Genomic DNA, 19,074 nt, shown 5'->3' with positions numbered 1-19,074 from the left:
GGGTGAAATACAGTAAATTGGTATAAAAGTGCCAGATGCACTTCATATGATTCTACAGGAACAGCAATTAATGGTCAGTCTAAAACACTACACTCTTCTGATTGATGGTGGCCCTGCCAATAATAAAAGTCATAGATGCAAAAGAATGTTTCAACAATTCCTACCAGTTTTTCTCAATCTTGGCAACTTTAAAATGTGTGGACTTCAACTCCAAGAACACCCCAGCCAGCATTCTGCCTGGGGAATTCTGGGAATCAATGCCCATACACCTTAAAGTTGCCAAGGTTGAGCAATGTGTCCTACACCAACCAGTCATGCCAGTTCCTAGCATTCTCAGCTGAAATACTGTAGCAAAGGATTTCATACAGGTTCCAATTCCCATTTTAAATGACACCACAAGCAGTCTCATTTTACACTTATACCCATTTGGCTTATACCAATTCCTTTGGAGAGGCTTTTACCCCCACCTGTTCCATGTGTTTCTGATGTCCAGTTCTCAGGTTCTCTCATCACATGAAACATACTCCAGAGAGATGATTGCACTGTTAATAGCAACTGTCAAAAAAAAAAAGCAGCCCCTTTGCTGCCCTTTTTGCCATACCAAAGGTACTGCCAAGACAAGTTTGCAAAGGAGAAGGAACACATACCAAGTGAACCCTCTTCCACCTGCCTTCCTTCTCAAATTCTATCTGGCTCACTATAGTAATAAACCCAATAGCCAAATCGGTAAAAGGTTTCTTTCCCCTTGTCGCAGCGTTTTGTACTAATAGGCACCAAGGCCTCACTGCAAGCCTTATTCATAATGTACTCACATAGTGCTTGGAAGGATTTCGCCTTTTTTCCACGTCCACCACATTAGCATCCAGTACGGTATAGGACAGCATCTTCGTCCCCAGGAAAACCAGGAAACGCAAACACAGTCCAGATGTATCCTTGTATTATGATGACTGCGCTTATTCTTCGGTTCCTCGGCACTCAAGGAGGATTTCCTAGGAAAACAGAGCCTCCTATGCCCTCAGCCTAGCTTTCTTTCCCTTGCTTGTACAAAACGGACAAACGAAACACTTCCGAATTAGCTTTCCCAAATACTTTTTTTCCCCCCTTAAAAAAAAAAAAAACACGCGGGAAACGACCTAAATAGGGCCGTATGCCAGCGCGTCCCGCAAGCGCAGGCACACACACGCACTTCAAACTCTTCTCCGTCCTATGCAGGAAAATCTGAATTGTCTTCAGTTACTTCCAATATTTCATCGTGGTGGAAAGGAACTCTTCTCGTCCGAACCGCATTGGAGCGGCCGGGCGGCCGGGAGGAGTTCAGCTCTGGAAAGGATCAAGTTCTACACAACCCTTACACAAATCTCGCGTGCTGCGTGTGTGTGTGTCTATATATGTATATTGTGTCTGTGTCTGTGCGTGCATGCATGCGTGTCCGCTTCTCCTATTAGCTCTTGCCTGCCTGCCTGCCTGCCTGCCTGCCTATTTCCCCTCCTCTTGCCCCCTCCCGCCCTACACCGGAGTGAGTCGCCGCCGTGCAGTTATCCTCGGCCCCAGCCCCTTGTCTGACAGCGGCTGATCTTTGACAATGCTTCTTGCTGCAGCCCCGACTGCCTGGGGGGCGGAGGGGGGCGGAAAGGGAGGAAAGGGGCAGGCCGGCAGAAGATACGGCGGGGCTTGGTTTGGATGGGGAGGCGAGCGAGTGCGCGGCTCCCTTCCTCAGCTCGCCTCCGGATTCCCGTTGCCGTAGTCTTCGCGGCGAGGCAAAGGGCTGGGGGGGCGGGGCTGGCTGAGCAGGAGGGCCGGCTGTCTGCCAACAGAGGAGGAGGAGGAGGAGGAGAGGACGGCGCTGCCTACCCCCACCCACCGGCAGGAGAGCGGAACGGGGAGGGGGCGATCACCTCTCCACGCCCAAAGCCCGAGGGAAGCTGAGATGGGCGGCGGCCACTTAGAGCGACCGGTCGGTCGGCCGGCAAAGATTTGGCATGTGCTGGAGGAGGAAAAAGGAAAGAAGCTGGCGTTTCAGGCGCTCGCTTCTTCTCCTCTCCCTCCCCCCCCCACCCTTCCACCCGGTCCCTCCCTCAAGCTGCCTGGCGACAAGAGAAGAAGTGAGACGGCGGCTGTGTGGTAGAAAAGGAGAGAGGGGCCGGAATCTCCCGGATTCTCGCTTTATGCAATTTAAAAAAAACTGGGTGCTCTCCAGAGTGCACAAGAAACCAAGAGGGTCTTAATTAATTGCACTAAAGGGCAATATAATCCCATTATAGGGCGTATAAGAGTAATAGTCTGGTTGGCCTGAATACATTCTAGCCCAGGGGTCTCCAACCTTGGCAACTTTAAGCCTGGCGGACTTCAACTCCCAGAATTCCCCAGCCAGCAAAGCTTTCTGGGAATTGAAGTCCACCAGGCTTAAAGTTGCTAAGGTTGGAGACCCCTGTTCTAGCCAGTTGCCCTCCAAAACACCTTCCCTTTCTCTCTCCCTCTCCCCTTCCTCAAAGGATCCACCCAATCTGAAATCCTAAATGCAGTGAGATGCAGGTAGGCTGCCCGCCTAGGGCTCCGAATTTAAAAGTCCCTGGTGGTGCTCTGCTCTAGACAATGAGACAGGCTAGATGTGACTTAGCGATTTCAAAATATATTTTATTTATTTATTTATTTATTTATTTATTTTGTCACAACATCATACAAAAAGATTATATAGTATATAAATATATAAACATATATAGGAAGAAGAAAAGAAAAATAGGACAGGAATGGTAGGCACGTTTGTGCGCTTATGCACGCCCCTTATGGTCCTCTTAGGAATGGGGTGAGGTCAATAGTAGAAAGTTTTTGGTTAAAGCTTTTAGGATTATGGGAAGAGATCACAGAGTCAGGTAAAGTATTCCAAGCACTGATGATTCTGTTGCAGAAGTCATATTTTCTGCAATCTAGATTAAAGCGGTTAACATTAAGTTTAAATCTATTGGTTGCCCTTGTATTATTGCAATTAAAGCTGAAGTAGTCTTTGACAGGAAGGACATTACAATAGATGATTCTGTGAGTTAAACTTAGGTCTTGTCGAAGGCGACGGAGTTCCAAGTGCTCATGCTATGGAGTGCAGACCAGGTCTTCCACTCCAAAGGGTTCCATGAAACAAAAATGAGAGTTGTTAGCGGAGATGGGCGATTATATAAATCAATCAAATAAATTTCCAAATACATATCCAGAAGATTTACCCATGACATGAGAGAATTCAAGAGTCACAAGCTAGTGAGTGCCAAAAAGTTGGGTGATATTTTCCAATGACCATAAGCCATGTATTTGAGTGGAATGGAGAATCTGTGGTCCTGCAGATATTACTGAATTAAAATGCCCAACATGTCATCGACTAGCTGGGGCAGGAGGAGTTGAAGTTCAGCCATTTCTGATGGGGCAGCGACTTTCCAGACCATGTATACCTGCTCGATAGACTGCAGCATAGGCCAAATTTACTTGCACATTCTCTAAAACTGGCAGTGAAAAGGGCTTACTTCAATTGGCAGCCTTTTTATCAGTTTGCATCAGAAAATGAGATGGAAAGCAAATCCCTTTCATCAACTGTTCTCTGTTAAGCTCATCCTCTCCCTAAATTGCATGCAATCATAATTTTATGGCTTATAGGAGGAGGAGCTTAGATGCCTGAGCTTGTGCTTTTCTGCCCTTCCCATTCTTTTTTTTTCCCTTTCATGTTATATTTTTTTAGATCCTGTGGCCAGGAACTGTTTGGTTTAGGTTTTCTTTCTTTCCACTGACTATGTAAACTTTTCAGTGGGCCTAGTAGGCTAAAGAATGGCGTATAGATGCTTCACATATATAGATGAATTAAAAATTCAATAAAATGAACACAAGATTACAAAGAATCTCCACAGTTTATTTCTTCACCAGTTAGATCCATTTTTACAGTTGGTTTAAATGCCAAAAGCAGGAATAAACAAGCCTTCGCCTACTGGCTGAAAGACAAGAAAAGAGGGAATTCCAGTGCCTGAAGCAGACATCAAGATCTTTCCTCATGCTCCCATCAAACAGTCCACTCAGAAGCTGTTTTTTCCCCTACCTTTTTTAGTAGGTAGATGCTATTAAATAAGTTGTGCATTACTTGGAGTCTCTCATTTACTAGCAATAGCTTTGTTACATCAGGAATGTTAAAAGATAGATCATGCCTTGCTAAACTGCTATTCAACATACCCACATTCATAACTAAGAAATATAAGTAATGCTCTACACACACACACACACACACACGTATATACACACACACTCCTTATAGCAATTGGGTCTGGAATTTCAGTCACTAAATGATGTGGTCATTAAGTCATCACATGACCAAAGCCAATTTTACAATCATGTTTATTGCAGTTGTTAAGTGAATCACCAGAGTCATTAAGTGTATCACATGATGAAGTGAATCCATTTCCCTCATTGACTTTGCTTATTGGAAACCAGCTGGGAAGGGTGCACATCATGATCATCTGACTGCAGGATGAGACAACTTTTACACACAAATTATGATCATGTGACCATGTTGGATGTAACTTTGAGGACAGGTTGTTAAGTCACTTTTTCCAGCATCATCATAATGCCAATGTCATCATTAAACAAATGGTCATAAGTTGAAGACTACTTGTATTTGCTCTGTATGTACATATGTGATATCTACTCCCAATTCTCTGCTCCAAACCCATGATTTTTTAATACATTTTAATTCATTGTAATTTAATATGTATATGTATAATATGTATATGTATATGTATAATATGTATACATATTATAAATATGTATATTTATAATAGGATATTTGTACATTTAATTACATTCAGAGTCACCTTGAACCATGAAATGAGTGGCAAATACATTTAATAATACTAAATGAAAGAACTTGCAATAACAGCAGAAATGGTAGATAAAAGAGCAAGAAAAATAAAGAATTGATCAGCACCAGGTAAAGAACTGCATGGATTTTGGTTGAAACATTTACCTGGTCTATGCTCATTATTGCCAAGCAGTTTAACTCTATACTGCAAGGAGGTGAAATTGTAGAGTGGCTAACATCTGATAATGAAAGATACAGCAGAAAGAGCATTATTGCTTACCAACAACTTTCAAATTGCTAATTGGTGTGGTAGCTAATAATGACCAAAAGCATCTACTTCAAAACAAGCTCTTTCCATCTGACCAGAAAGGCAACTGCCCAAAACAGCAGAACTAAAAGATCAACTCAATTGACAAGATGATTCTGGAAATAGCAGGAAAAGGAAGACCAACTTTAATGGATTACGAAAATACCCCAGACTTAACAACTGTCAATAAAAAAGACAAAAAGTCTGGATAGTGGACATGGCAGTACATGGGGAAAGCAGAATGGATCAGAAGGAACTGGAGAAGATAACATCAAGAATGTAATGATCTGCAAATAGAAATAGAAACTGTGGCAAAAGAAAGGAAAGGTAGTGCCAATAGTAATAGGCACCTTGACCATCATAAATATAAACCAATTGCCAAGCGTCTGAATTTTGATCATGTGATCATGGGGATGCTGCAATGGTCATAAGTGTGAAAAACAGTCATGTCACTTTTTCAGTGCCATTGTAACTTGTATATCACCTGCATAGTTTTTTTCCCTTGGGTGGGATAGGCTATTGTATGATCTACCTCAAAGAAAGTCCTCTGATCTTCAAGATATATTTGCTATGCTATAAAAATCTAGACCTTCTTAGAGGAAAAAGCAATAAAGAAAACTATACAAAGAAGTAAAATTTAATAAGCAGAAATTTATTTATTTATTTATTGTTTAAATTTCTATACCACCTTTCTCCCAAAGGACTCAGGGCGGTTCACAAGCAAGTAAGACAATTAATACAGAATTAAAATCAGATTAAAGAAAAAATTTAAAGTTGGCAGAAGATTTAAAACCATTAAAAACCCCATTATTAAAACCCCATTAGGCCAATCCTGGAATAGAAATTTTTTCAGCTCGCGTCGAAAGGTCCGAAGATCAGCGAGTTGGCGGACACCTGGTGGTAGCCCATTCCAGAGGGTTGGTGCCCCCACAGAGAAGGCCCTCCCCCAGGGCGTCGCCAGCCAACATTGGCTGGCCGACGGTACCCCGAGGAGACCCTCCCTATGGGAGTGCACTGGTCGATGGGAGGTCACCGATGGGAGGTCACTAAATAATTATAAATATTTAGTTAGGTGCCAAATGCTGTCTTAAGGCATTTCTTCCACCACTAAGTTAAAATGCTATTCACCCACCAAGAGATGGCACTAAATGGTCCTGAAATAATACTTGCCATTTTTATCCCAACCCTATTGTTCTGTTCCCCAACCTCAGTCCGGGAGGCACGTGAAATGACTCAATTAGCCGGCAATTTAGTCCAAGGCAGCTATCAGCTCTGGCAGCAAACCAGCGAACGTCTGCCAAGGTTTTATCTTTCTTGATGCTGGCGTGTCAACCAGGAAGTCAGGAACAATAAGCACTCCAAGCCAAATGCTCAGTCAAATAGTTCAACTCAAGTTTTCTCCAGTCAGTTGATTTGTTCATCACGAAGTAGTATAGCAGCCCCTCCTGCTTTTATACCCTGTGGGGGGTGGCTTTGTGACTCAGCACTTTCTAGCCCTGCTTCTTTTGTTCCCGCCTCTTGTCTACGAAACCTGGGATCTAACCAGGACTGATTGTCCACAGCTGGGTCTGGGAGCATTGCCTGGACGGGGGGAGATACAGGAGACAGAGGCTTCGTTACTTTCTCCACCTGGCCTGCCTCTGGCTCCTGGAGCTGAGCCAGAGAGGCTGGCCCTGCGGAGGGGAGCCCTGACGGCCCTTCCCCCTCACTTTCTGAGTCAGTCTCTGGCAGGGGGCCAAGCCCGAGGGGGGAGGCCTTGAGCCACAACACCTATCCTATTTCTGGGTCATTGTCCTGATCATTGTTTCTGGGTCATTGTCTGGATCTATGAATATGACACTCAGTACAGACAAGATTATTGTTTTTCTCTTCTGGCTTCATTGCCATCTCCTTTACAAAGTCACCATCCAGTAGTTTAAACTTCCACCAATCAGAGCATTGCACAGGGAGGGGAAGATTTGTCTTCAAGACTCTGTTGGGATGTTTCTAGGCTATTTTGTCTGTCCCTCTCACAACTCATTTGAGCATCTCCTAAGAGAGAGTGGTGACATAAAGAAACATATTGTAAGATACCACAGCAAAGATAACTCAAACAGGTAGTCCTTGTACCCAACTGCAATTGGGACAGGATCTTCATTCATAAATCGTAACAATCATACGTCTGAATCACATTCTCCCAAATGGGCATTTTTTCAGTGGAGAAAAGCATTGCAAATCATGGTCATGTGGCTGCAGTTATGCTGCAAACAGTCATAAATGTGAACCAGTTGCCAAGCACCTGAAATAGAATCATGATATTGGGGGTTTGGCACATCTTATGACGGCCAGGCTGCAAAGCCTATTTTCCAAGGCTCTTATAACTCTGAAATGTCATTAAATCAGTGGTAAATCAAGGATAAGCACCTCTTTTATATCTGGTTCAGGAAGGAAAGATTGAAAGTGTCAAAAAACAAGGCCATTTAGAAATAACCAAGGAAAGTTATATGTACAATTCACAATAACAAAACAAAAACCAAACAACCCACTTGGTATGCATCAGTTTAAGCCAGAAATTGGTTTGATTCTTTGGTTGTTTTAAGAATCAATCATATTGTATAAACACAACAAATGAGTTTATTAATAGAAGTTTAGTATTTTGTACAAACATATTTTGTCTGGTCCCAATTCTTACGCCATGGCTACTCTTTTAAAGAAAGATTATAGACCTTTTATAGACTATAAACTAACTATTTTTTATTTAATTTAATTGCAAGCATATAAATAATTTGAGCATATTTTGTATGGCATCTAACTGAATCCCAGTCTAAGCTTCCAAGGCCAATAGGGAAATACATAATTTAAAATGCAAGTTGTCGGGAGTAAAATTACAGCATTTGTCTATTCAGAAGAATGTAGATTAACTGAATGTATAACTCAATCAGTTAGATTAAAATTGGCTAATATAAAGTTACCTTTCATGGAATACAAAATTATAAGCTGTCAGTGTATACCCCTCACTATCTTATTTCAAGTATGAAAAATCACCTCATGATGAGATGGAATAAATATAATAAATAATAGAAATATTATTTATTAATAAATAAATAAAAATAAATGAAAAACATGAATAAAAACAGGTACAATACAAGGGGTTATAGTATCTCTCTAGTAAGACTCACATCTTTCTAGAAACTGGATTTTACAGCTTATTTGTTATATTAAAGATGGAAAGACTTTAGAAGTGATTTTTTCTTGGTCAGATTTTTTTTTACATCTCATAAACCTGACATTTTCAGAGAGGTGTGTAGACTTTTTATAGCCATTATATCTAAATATATAAAATACAAATTCAAAACCAGACTACCAAAAAATGAATATTGAAAATGCAGTTTAGTAAAAAAGATATAGCCTAAATATACTAAAGCTCTTTACAGTGTGCTTTTACAAAAAGAAATTTAAAAAAATACTAGCCAGATTTTTTAAATATAGTAACTAAAGTTTCAAGAAGCATATCTTTCTAAGTCATGAAGTACATACAGGTCTCATTTTGAACATGGAAAAGCACCTTAAATTTAAATATGTATTTAAATAATTAAATATTTAAATACATAAAGAAACTTTATTACAAAATATGTTCCATGATAGTTACAAATTAACCCCTGTATTAAATACAAGTTTGTTTCAACAGCACCACACTGTGGCAATATACATATTTGCAAGTTAGGTTACTTCTGTTTCTGTTAAAATAATTACCAACTCATAAAACAGATTACCATTACATTCCATGAAAATCTAATTTCTATGGAAGAATAAAAGTGCATGACATTGTGTTTTTGCCATCAAGGTTACAAGATAATGAAATGGAGCCACAACTTGATTTCAGAATAGCAGAAATGTTTTTTCCCCTGACTAAATTATTTTTATGAACATCCCCGATACTATATTATAAAAGAAAGGGAAGCTAAACTTCCCGATTATTAGATACTACAGTAGATATTAAATAAGAAAATACTTGGTAATTTAAAAGTTAAGTATTAAAAATTTAAATATTTTAAGAAAAAGATCTGAACCTTTATTTAGAAAATCTTTTCTTCCATACAGTCCAACAACAGACTTGTGGGACTTTTTTCCCCACTTTGGGTCATACATTGTAGAAAATCAGTGGCTCTTAGAAGACATACCAAGGTCTTTTGGTGACAAAATCAGATTTGTGGATAAACCGAATTACTCTCAACCGATGGCATCACTTGGAACCTGGCTTTTACCTACTGAAAACCTGACGAAAGGATGCAAGTATTAAAATGTGGTCATTTTAGGAACCTATCATTGCTGCTGCTGCTTTTTTCAGGAAGAGGTTATCCATCCCTAAAGAACTCTGAAGGACTCCCTAAAATAATTCCATCATTCCATTGCAATATTGCTCCTGGGTAGATTATTTTAGCTACACACTGCCTCCTAAAATAATTCAGTTAGTGAAAACATGGCTGAATTTGTGTGACATACGGAGTCACAAGCCAAAAAACTATTTTTTTACAATACTCTGTTGGGCAAAGTAGCAAATCTGGTTAATTTATGGTCTAGTATGTCACATGAACCTAGAAAACATAATTCAGTTAGCTATGATTTATTTTACTATGGATGAGTAATGTGCAAACATGCTAGCATCAAAAGAAAAAATGAAACAGTATTTGAATTCTCTCATTTAGTAAGAAATGGGAAAGAGGGTGCTGATGGTTTGCCATCTATACTGTTACAAGGCAGGCCTTAATAGTGAATAGGTGCAATCTGATCCAATGCCTCAACCACCCTCTTATTCCAAGTGGCAACTGAAACTTCAGATGGACTGTGCAGCAGACCAGTAGGAATATCCCAGTCCCTCTGAAACCCATCTGGGTCCATCAATTGCTGGTATGAACCAATCTCATGGTTCAACTCTCTTCAGATAAAAGAGAAATGTCAACCATAAGTTTAGCTAGCTGAACTCATTGTTGAAAAATAAAATAATACCGTGATTGACTCTATCTCTTTTAGGAATCATTTTTTCATTCTCTATATTGTGGTGGAAACAACAGAAATCTGGTTCTAATCGGGCCCAAACTTATTCAGTTTTAAACTTTACAGACAGCAGAGGCAATAACCATATGCCTATTGACATTAATATCCTTAGGTTTGCCTCTTCAAATAAGAACTAGTAAAGAAATCCAAACAACATTTTTAAAATCCTGTCTGAATGCCTCAGAATATGCCCAATTCTTTCTTGTAACTGGAATTTGGACTATTTCTATTTGGGTTCATATGAAGCTGTCACCTTAGACTTTGGGTTAAATTGATAGTTCTTACACCATTTTGATTCTGCTGGATGTTTTTCAACTTGTATGGAAAAAAGGATCCTAGATTTTAAACAGCATAGCTTCTCAATTTAATACTTAATTTCAATAAGTTTTGAGGGAGCCTATAAACACAGAACTGAAACAAGTAATCTCTGATATCCTTCACAGTGTCCAGAACACTACTCCTTGCTAAATGAGGAATTATATCCACAAATTGTTCAATAAATATCCTGGCTTTGACAAGTGTTTCTTCTACCTATTTTTTTTTATTTTGTCTGACTTATCATTTTCACTTTTTTGCAGTGATATTTTTGGAATTTTATATTTGTGTTGTTGGTTTCTGGCAGAAAGTTAAACAAATCAAACTACTCTTCCCTGTACATGCTTTCTGTTGGTTTTTTTAAACTATGTGGTCCAAAGGTGAAATTCGTTCTATTTAATTCTATCCAACCACAAGGGGGCAGTTGCAGCATAATTGTATATGACTGCTTAGTATCTTTTCCTCTTAAGAGAAAGGAGAAATGCTTCGGACAATGATATCTACTGGGAATACCATGAAATGAAATGATTTGTATTCTGCATCACCTTCTAAATTAGAAAAATAGCTGAGCAGGTACACAGTAAATTCTCTCATATAGTAAGAAATGGGAAAGAGGGTGCTGATGGTTTGCCATCTATACTGTTACAAGGCAGGCCTTAATAGTGAATAGGTGCAATCTGATCCAATGCCTCAACCACCCTCTTATTCCAAGTGGCAACTGAAACTTCAGATGGACTGTGCAGCAGACCAGTAGGAATATCCCAGTCCCTCTGAAACCCATCTGGGTCCATCAATTGCTGGTATGAACCAATCTCATGGTTCAACTCTCTTCAGATAAAAGAGAAATGTCAGCCATAAGTTTAGCTAGCTGAACTCATTGTTGAAAAATAAAATAATACCGTGATTGACTCTATCTCTTTTAGGAATCATTTTTTCATTCTCTATATTGTGGTGGAAACAACAGAAATCTGGTTCTAATCGGGCCCAAACTTATTCAGTTTTAAACTTTACAGACAGCAGAGGCAATAACCATATGCCTATTGACATTAATATCCTTAGGTTTGCCTCTTCAAATAAGAACTAGTAAAGAAATCCAAACAACATTTTTAAAATCCTGTCTGAATGCCTCAGAATATGCCCAATTCTTTCTTGTAACTGGAATTTGGACTATTTCTATTTGGGTTCATATGAAGCTGTCACCTTAGACTTTGGGTTAAATTGATAGTTCTTACACCATTTTGATTCTGCTGGATGTTTTTCAACTTGTATGGAAAAAAGGATCCTAGATTTTAAACAGCATAGCTTCTCAATTTAATACTTAATTTCAATAAGTTTTGAGGGAGCCTATAAACACAGAACTGAAACAAGTAATCTCTGATATCCTTCACAGTGTCCAGAACACTACTCCTTGCTAAATGAGGAATTATATCCACAAATTGTTCAATAAATATCCTGGCTTTGACAAGTGTTTCTTCTACCTATTTTTTTTTATTTTGTCTGACTTATCATTTTCACTTTTTTGCAGTGATATTTTTGGAATTTTATATTTGTGTTGTTGGTTTCTGGCAGAAAGTTAAACAAATCAAACTACTCTTCCCTGTACATGCTTTCTGTTGGTTTTTTTAAACTATGTGGTCCAAAGGTGAAATTCGTTCTATTTAATTCTATCCAACCACAAGGGGGCAGTTGCAGCATAATTGTATATGACTGCTTAGTATCTTTTCCTCTTAAGAGAAAGGAGAAATGCTTCGGACAATGATATCTACTGGGAATACCATGAAATGAAATGATTTGTATTCTGCATCACCTTCTAAATTAGAAAAATAGCTGAGCAGGTACACAGTAAAATCTTTGATTTGTAGATCACTGGATAATGTTAGGTACAGATAAGCCATGGATGATTATGTAAGAAAATGATCATGTATTTGTGGAAAATGATAATAGTTTAAATTGAAGTGAAGAAAGAAGAAACAACAAAAGATGGAGCCAGGAAGAAAACACCGAGACGTCACATGGAAGGAATTACTGATGTTTTAAATGTATGTTTGTCTATAAAATAAAAAACTTTTTTTAAAAAGATAATGTTTGACTCCAGGCTTCCATTCCCTTAGATTAAAAGACTGTATAGTATTCTTCCATGGTAGTGACAACTTCACTGTTGATTTCCAACCAATCAAGGAGACAGCGGACAACAGGTTCAGTGATATAAGGATTATAGCTTTGCTGAATACAATTGAATATGTGACGAAGGTGGCACCCTTTTTCAGCATCTGCAAATAGAAAGTAAACATGGGATTTACAAATGGTGGACTGTTGTCCGTCCTTTCTTAAAGAATAGAATTCCTGGTGCAACTGCAGAACCCATCATTCGGTTAGGAGGCTGGCATCTAAAGTTTTGGCACTTTCATTCTTTCCTTTTAGTACTAATAGTAAGGAATATATGAGTAACTGAAAGACATCAGGTCCAGATTCTTGTATTTGCTACTTTCAGACATGAAAATCTATGTTTTAAACAAAGGAGTGAATAATCAGGAAATATTACATTCCACTTAGGGTATCTTCTTTCTAATAAGAGGAAAAAATGGATGGCAATAGGGAGAGGGAAGCTTGTTGTTTGGGGAAAAAAACATCCAAATGGTTGGTGCTCATTAATCACATAATTAGTACTATTTCTTAGCTTTTAGGTGGGGTACATTGTAAGGTGGTATGAAATATTTGTATCTTGGTGTAAGGGCTTTTGTAACTTTTGTTTAGGGAAAAGAAGTAATCTGATATTCTTGTGGTTTAGGATATCTATCAGGAATTCTAGTAGATATCCTAAGCCACAAGGCAGACTTAATTTTTTTATATTTTTTCAAGAAGCACAAGTAACATTGCAAAAATGTGTGTGTTTCTTCAACAAATATAATAAATGTCATAGGATAAGCATTTCATTGTGACTGGTAGAGGTATCTATTGAGCAGTATCTATGACTCACTAATGAAGAAAGACAACATGCAAGGTCATTCTTATCGCACCTTGTTTTGATTCTTCTCCCCTGTCCTAAAAGAAAATGCAATTCTCACATATTCCTAATTTTGTTCTTTAGTATGTTTCTTTTGTATTTTGATCTATTAAGGCATTGATGTTTTCTTAAATGAGCTCAAACTTTAACATTTCAGATTTCCAAATATATAATAAAGAAAGATTTTTCAGTATTGTGCTTTCCTATCTCCTTCAAAGATGTCTCACTTACACTCCTAGAATTGCACAATGGATCAATGTATTTAGATCAATACAGAATGCAAAGAATCAGCTGGGAAGGGTAAAAGAGACAGTAAAAGAAATGAGTGTGAACAATTGATCTAAGATCAATTGTCGTGCTGAGGATTTTGTACAGTATCTGTCTGATAAAATCGCTCGGATCCGGAGCGGTCTGGATGCTGATTGGATAAATCCGGGCGAGATGACGGGGCCGAGTCTTGTGGACATTACCTGGGCTGAGTTTGATCCTGTGACTCCCGACGACATGGACAGGTTGTTGGGTAGGCTGAATCCCACCACATGTTTATTGGACCCGTGTCCCTCCTGGTTGGTACTGGCCACACGGGAGGTGACACAAGGCTGGCTCCTGGGAGTTACCAACGCTTCCTTGTTGGAGGGTATCTTTCCCACTGCCTTGAAAGAGGCGGTGGTGAGGCCCCTCCTCAAGAAGCCTTCCCTGGACCCAGCTGTATTGGCGAACTATCGTCCAGTCTCCAACCTTCACTTTTTGGCGAAGGTTGTTGAGAGTGTGATGGCATATCAGCTTCCCCAATACCTGGAGGAATCTGTCTTTCTAGACCCGTTCCAGTCCAGCTTCAGACCTGGGTACAGCACTGAGACGGCTTTGGTCGCGTTGGTGGATGACCTCTGGAGGGCTCGGGACAGGGGATGTTCCTCTGTCCTGATCCTTTTAGATCTCTCGGCGGCTTTTGATACCATCGACCATGGTATCCTGCTGCGACGGTTGGAGGGATTGGGGGTGGGAGGCACCGTTTATCGGTGGTTCTCCTCCTATCTCTCTGACCGTTCGCAGACGGTGTTGGCAGGGGGGCAGAGATCAACTTCTAGGTACCTCACTTGTGGGGTGCCTCAGGGGTCAGTTCTCTCGCCTCTCCTGTTCAACATCTACATGAAGCCGCTGGGTGAGGTTATCTGTGGTTTTGGGGTGGACTATCACCTGTACGCTGATGATACTCAGCTGTATATTTCCACTCCAAATCACCCCAACAAAGCTGTCGAGGTGATGGCCCGGTGTCTTGAGGCCGTGCGGGTCTGGATGGGGAGGAACAGGCTCCAGCTCAACCCGACCAAGACAGAGTGGTTGTGGGTTCCGGCGTCCCGGTACAGCCAGCTTTCGCCATCACTGACTGTTGGGGGTGAAGTACTGGCCCCCAGGGGAGGGGTGCGCAACTTGGGCGTGCTCCTGGACGATCGGCTGTCTTTAGAAGAACATCTGACGGCCGTCGCCAGGGGAGCATTTTATCAGGTTTGCCTGATTCGCCAGTTGCGCCCCTTCCTTGACCGGGACTCCTTACGCACGGTCACTCACGCCCTCGTTACCTCTCGCCTGGACTATTGCAATGCTCTCTACATGGTGCTCCCCTTGAAGAGCACCAGGAGGCTCCAGCTAGTCCAGAATGCGGCTGCGCGGGTAATAGAGGGAGCACCACGTTGCTCCCATATAACACCTATCCTGCGTGGCTTGCACTGGCTGCTGGTAGCCTTCCGGGTGCAATTCAAGGTGTTAGTGACCACCTTCAAAGCGCTCCATGGCTTAGGACCGGGGTATCTACGAGACCGCCTTCTGCCATCGATAGCCTCCCAACGACCTGTGCGCTCCCACAGAGTGGGCCTGCTCAGGGTGCTGTCGACCAAACAATGTCGGTTGGCGGCCCCCAGAGGGAGAGCCATCTCTGTGGCAGCACCCGCTCTTTGGAACGAGTTACCTTCGGGGTTACGCCAACTCCCCGACGTCCGCACCTTCAAGCGGGAATTAAAAACTTTATTATTTAATCATGCGGGACTAGCCTAAATGCATTTTAAATGTATTTTAATTATAGCTTTTAAATTTTAAAGGGTTTTATGTCGGCTTTGACCGTTTTAGCAATCTGGCCAATTAATTTATTTGTTTTAAATGTTTTTAAATCTGTTATTTATATTATGTGTATTTGTGTATTTGTATTTTTAATATGGCTGTACACCGCCCTGAGTCCTTCGGGAGAAGGGCGGTATAGAAATTGGATTAATAAATAAATAAATAAGATAACTATACAGATAAAAATACAGAAACCAAGAAGTATCTAAAATTATAAGAAAATATGTAAAAGAACTTCCAGCAGAAATTTTCAAATAATTCCATTTTATATATTGTGTGAATTATACAAATAAGAAATATACTTCTGTTTGCAGTTTAAGATAGTGAGCCTACTTACATTTTGGTCTCTTACAATCAGCTCGGATAATTTCAAGAGTTACTTTGTGCAATTCTGTATCCTGTTCGGTAACCTAAAATATAAGGATAAACTGCTAAAGGTTAGGTTTACAATTAGAGACTGAAACATTCTCATCTCAAAAGAATATAATAGTGGGAAGGAAAATTTGTATAAGCCGACCCGAATATAAGCCGAGGTACCTAATTTTACCACAAAAAACTGGGAAAAACTATTGACTCGAGTATAAGCCTAGGGTGGGAAATGAGGCAGCTACTGGTCAATGTAAAAAATAAAGATAGAGCCAAGTAAAATAACATGAATATTTATTTGAACGAAAATTGCAAAACGTCTACTCTGCAATTGTGCTGGGAAAGCCCAGGGTTGCCCGAGCATGAAAAAGCAAGAGAAGATAGTAAAGCAATAACCCAGTTCTCAAACCGCTTGTTCCAGCCTAAAGTATAGGGTCAACTAGAAGAGCGATCCGGAGAGAGAGCTCTGAGGACTGGGGCAGGGAAAGGCCGCTGAGGAAGGAGGATTCCCAGCTCTAAACAAAGGGAAATCCCGGCAGACCCCCACGGGAAGGAAGGGGACGGGCTGACTCACCGAGCATCTGGCTGAAGAGCAGCTGCTCCAGGTCGCCCAGCACGGTGACTACTAGCTCGAGCGGTTTGACTTCGGCGTAAGGCCCCCGCGGGATGCGGCTGCGAGGAAACCATTTAAAAGCCCAGCTTCTGAAGCACGGAGGGAGAAGAAAGAAAGCCCTGGCGGTGCAGTGAGAGGGCGGGGCGGGGGAGCCGCCAGCCTTCTCGGCCGACGCTTTCACCGTTTGGCTGGACTGGGACCGGCTTGGCTCGGGTCCGCAGTAACTCCCGCCAGGCTGTGCCGCGAGGAAACCATTTAAAAGCCCAGCTTCTGAAGCACGGAGGGAGAAGAAAGCAAGCCCTGGCGGTGCAGTGAGAGGGCGGGGCGGGGGAGCCGCCAGCCTTCTCGGCCGACGCTCGGCATGTCGGGGAAACCTCCTCCTCAGCCAAGAAGGCTGGCGGCTCCCGCCCGCTGGACCCGAGCCAAGCCGGTCCCAGTCCAGCCGAACGGTGAAAGCGGAGCGCGCCGCATGTCGCTTTCACCGCTCGGCTGGACTGGGACCGGCTTGGCTCGGGTCCGCGCGCGGGCGGGAGCCGCCAGCCTTCTCGGCTGAGGGAGGAGGGTTTCCCGACATGCCGAGCGCCGCCCGCTTTCACCGCTCGGCTGGACTGGGACCGGCTTGGCTCGGGTCCGCGCGAACTGCTCAGCCTTGGGCAAATCCGCGGACGATCTCGCCGCCTCTTTGGCGCCTCCTGTGCGGGGTTCCCGGTACATCGAGATGAACTCGAGTATAAGCCGAGGTACCTAATTTTACCACAAAAACTGGGAAAACTATTGACTCGAGTATATACGGTAATCCTCATGCAGTGATATTTCATCTTTCAGATCTCCCATTCAAAATCAACCCCTATTGAGACACTATAGCCAGCATAGTACATTGTGCCATCATTTATGGAATAAATGATGATTTATCAGAAATGTTCAAACAACAGATTTAAATTTAAATCATCATTTACAAACTACAATCATGGGATTCTTATATCATCTATTTATTACTAAAATGATTGTGACATTAACTCTTAACTGGGCAAAACTATGCATCATAGAGCTTCCTTCCCCCCCAAATGCCTAACTTGCAGAATACTGTGACCCGACCCATGACTCCTGAAGAAAAGAAATTTGGGAAATTGTGGTTGCTTCACCACTACAGGGTTGCTGCTTCAGCATCACTGCTGCACTGACCCAATCAACCACAATCAGATGATTCTCATTTTCAATGTTCCCTGACAGTTTCCCACAAATTCATGGGAATACCACTACCTACACTCATACTGCACTCCCTTGTTACCTCCCCCAGCTGGTAATAGCCACTTATTGGCTTCTGGAAAGAGAAAGGAAGGGAACAGAAAGAAAAACAGGAGGGAGGGAGGGAAGGAAGGAAGGAAGGAAGGAAAAGATTTCAATGCTCGCTGCTAGCTTCCCACAAGGAAACTTAATGTGCAAGCTGACTGAAAGTTGAAACTTGCTCCCTCTCTCACTGATTTTTTGCCCACCCATATTCATTTTGTTTTTCTATTTAGGTCAGGAAATATTTCTGAAATACAAAATCAAGTACACAGGTTATCTAGTGCTATGCTAAAATATGACCAATATAAACTCAGCATATAACAATATTATTCAGCTCCAAGATTTCTACTTATTGTTACTATATGAACTCAGCTCCAATTTCTACTTGAAAAAGAAAATGATTTCTTTCCTTCCACATTTTTCATGAATGTACCCAATCTGCATTTCCCAAAGTTACATGTGAAATTAAGACTGCTTGTATCTAAATATTCTACTCATTTCAGATAATCTAAAACTGTATTTTCAAACTCTGCTATTCATTTGCCAGTAGCATTAGCTAGCCACCAGCATATTCTATATAATAAGTGAATATAAATATAGTGGGATGCAAGGAAAACTATATAGCCTTCAATACTTACATAATACATATTTTGAGAAGTCTTTGATTTTTGAAAAAGAACACCATCTTTCTGCAATAACTTTATTGCTTCAGTGAATGACTTTCTAATCATTCTGGAGCAAGGACCAGCTTTGGAACCTGTCTGATGGGAAAAGAGTAAAAAGTAGATAACATAATTGCATAAGAAGGTACAGAGGCAAGTTATATGCTTGTTTAGGCTGTTTATTTCATTTATTAGAAAAATAAAAGTGAGAAGATCTTACCTTTAAATAGCAAAAAACTCTTTATCCTTTAGATTAAATAGACTGTAGCTAGCAGTATTTCAGACATGAGAAAAGTTTGCTGTCTAAGCAATTTACCTAAAGAGATGCTGATGAATTATTAATATAATAGAAACAGTAAGTGAATGAACTAAAAGGTTTACCAGAGGAAAGAAAAGAGCTTCCTAATTATTCCTTTGGGATAACTGAAAATAATATAACTGAAGTTAGGCTGTAATTAAAATCATCATATAAACCGGCATAAGGCTCAACTTGGACAGCTCCTTTAACAGAGTTGTAAATCATGAAATATTTTGGAGCGATAGAAA

At 40.9% G+C, this 19,074-nt stretch overlaps 2 protein-coding genes across 8 annotated transcripts in view; both read right to left on the bottom strand.

Annotated features, from left to right (window-relative positions):
* Positions 1-1,732, bottom strand: part of SH3PXD2A (SH3 and PX domains 2A) — a 285,932-nt gene extending 284,200 nt beyond the window's left edge. For both annotated transcript variants that reach the window (XM_058187650.1, XM_058187649.1), the window contains exon 1: positions 813-1,732. In XM_058187650.1, coding sequence (XP_058043633.1) covers positions 813-884 — 72 coding nt within the window. In that variant the 5' untranslated portion in view covers positions 885-1,732. The remainder of the gene's footprint in view (positions 1-812) is intronic.
* Positions 1,733-6,656: 4,924 nt separating this feature from the next.
* The window catches only part of STN1 (STN1 subunit of CST complex), a 40,197-nt gene continuing 27,779 nt past the window's right edge, over positions 6,657-19,074 (bottom strand). For 4 of the 6 annotated variants that reach the window (XM_058187653.1, XM_058187654.1, XM_058187655.1 and 1 more), the window contains 3 exons: positions 18,505-18,627; positions 15,938-16,010; positions 11,088-12,751 (listed from right to left, as the gene is read on the bottom strand). In XM_058187653.1, coding sequence (XP_058043636.1) covers positions 12,594-12,751; positions 15,938-16,010; positions 18,505-18,627 — 354 coding nt within the window. In that variant the 3' untranslated portion in view covers positions 11,088-12,593. Of the gene's footprint in view, positions 7,164-11,087; positions 12,752-15,937; positions 16,011-18,504; positions 18,628-19,074 lie in introns of those variants that run through there. The other 2 variants (XR_009155666.1, XM_058187656.1) reach the window with 2 other exon arrangements.

Source organism: Ahaetulla prasina, chromosome 6 (genome assembly GCF_028640845.1).
Source record: "Ahaetulla prasina isolate Xishuangbanna chromosome 6, ASM2864084v1, whole genome shotgun sequence".
Taxonomy (NCBI): domain Eukaryota; kingdom Metazoa; phylum Chordata; class Lepidosauria; order Squamata; family Colubridae; genus Ahaetulla; species Ahaetulla prasina.
Note: the sequence above shows the minus strand (reverse complement) of the source record. Positions and strands in the feature narration are given on the sequence as shown.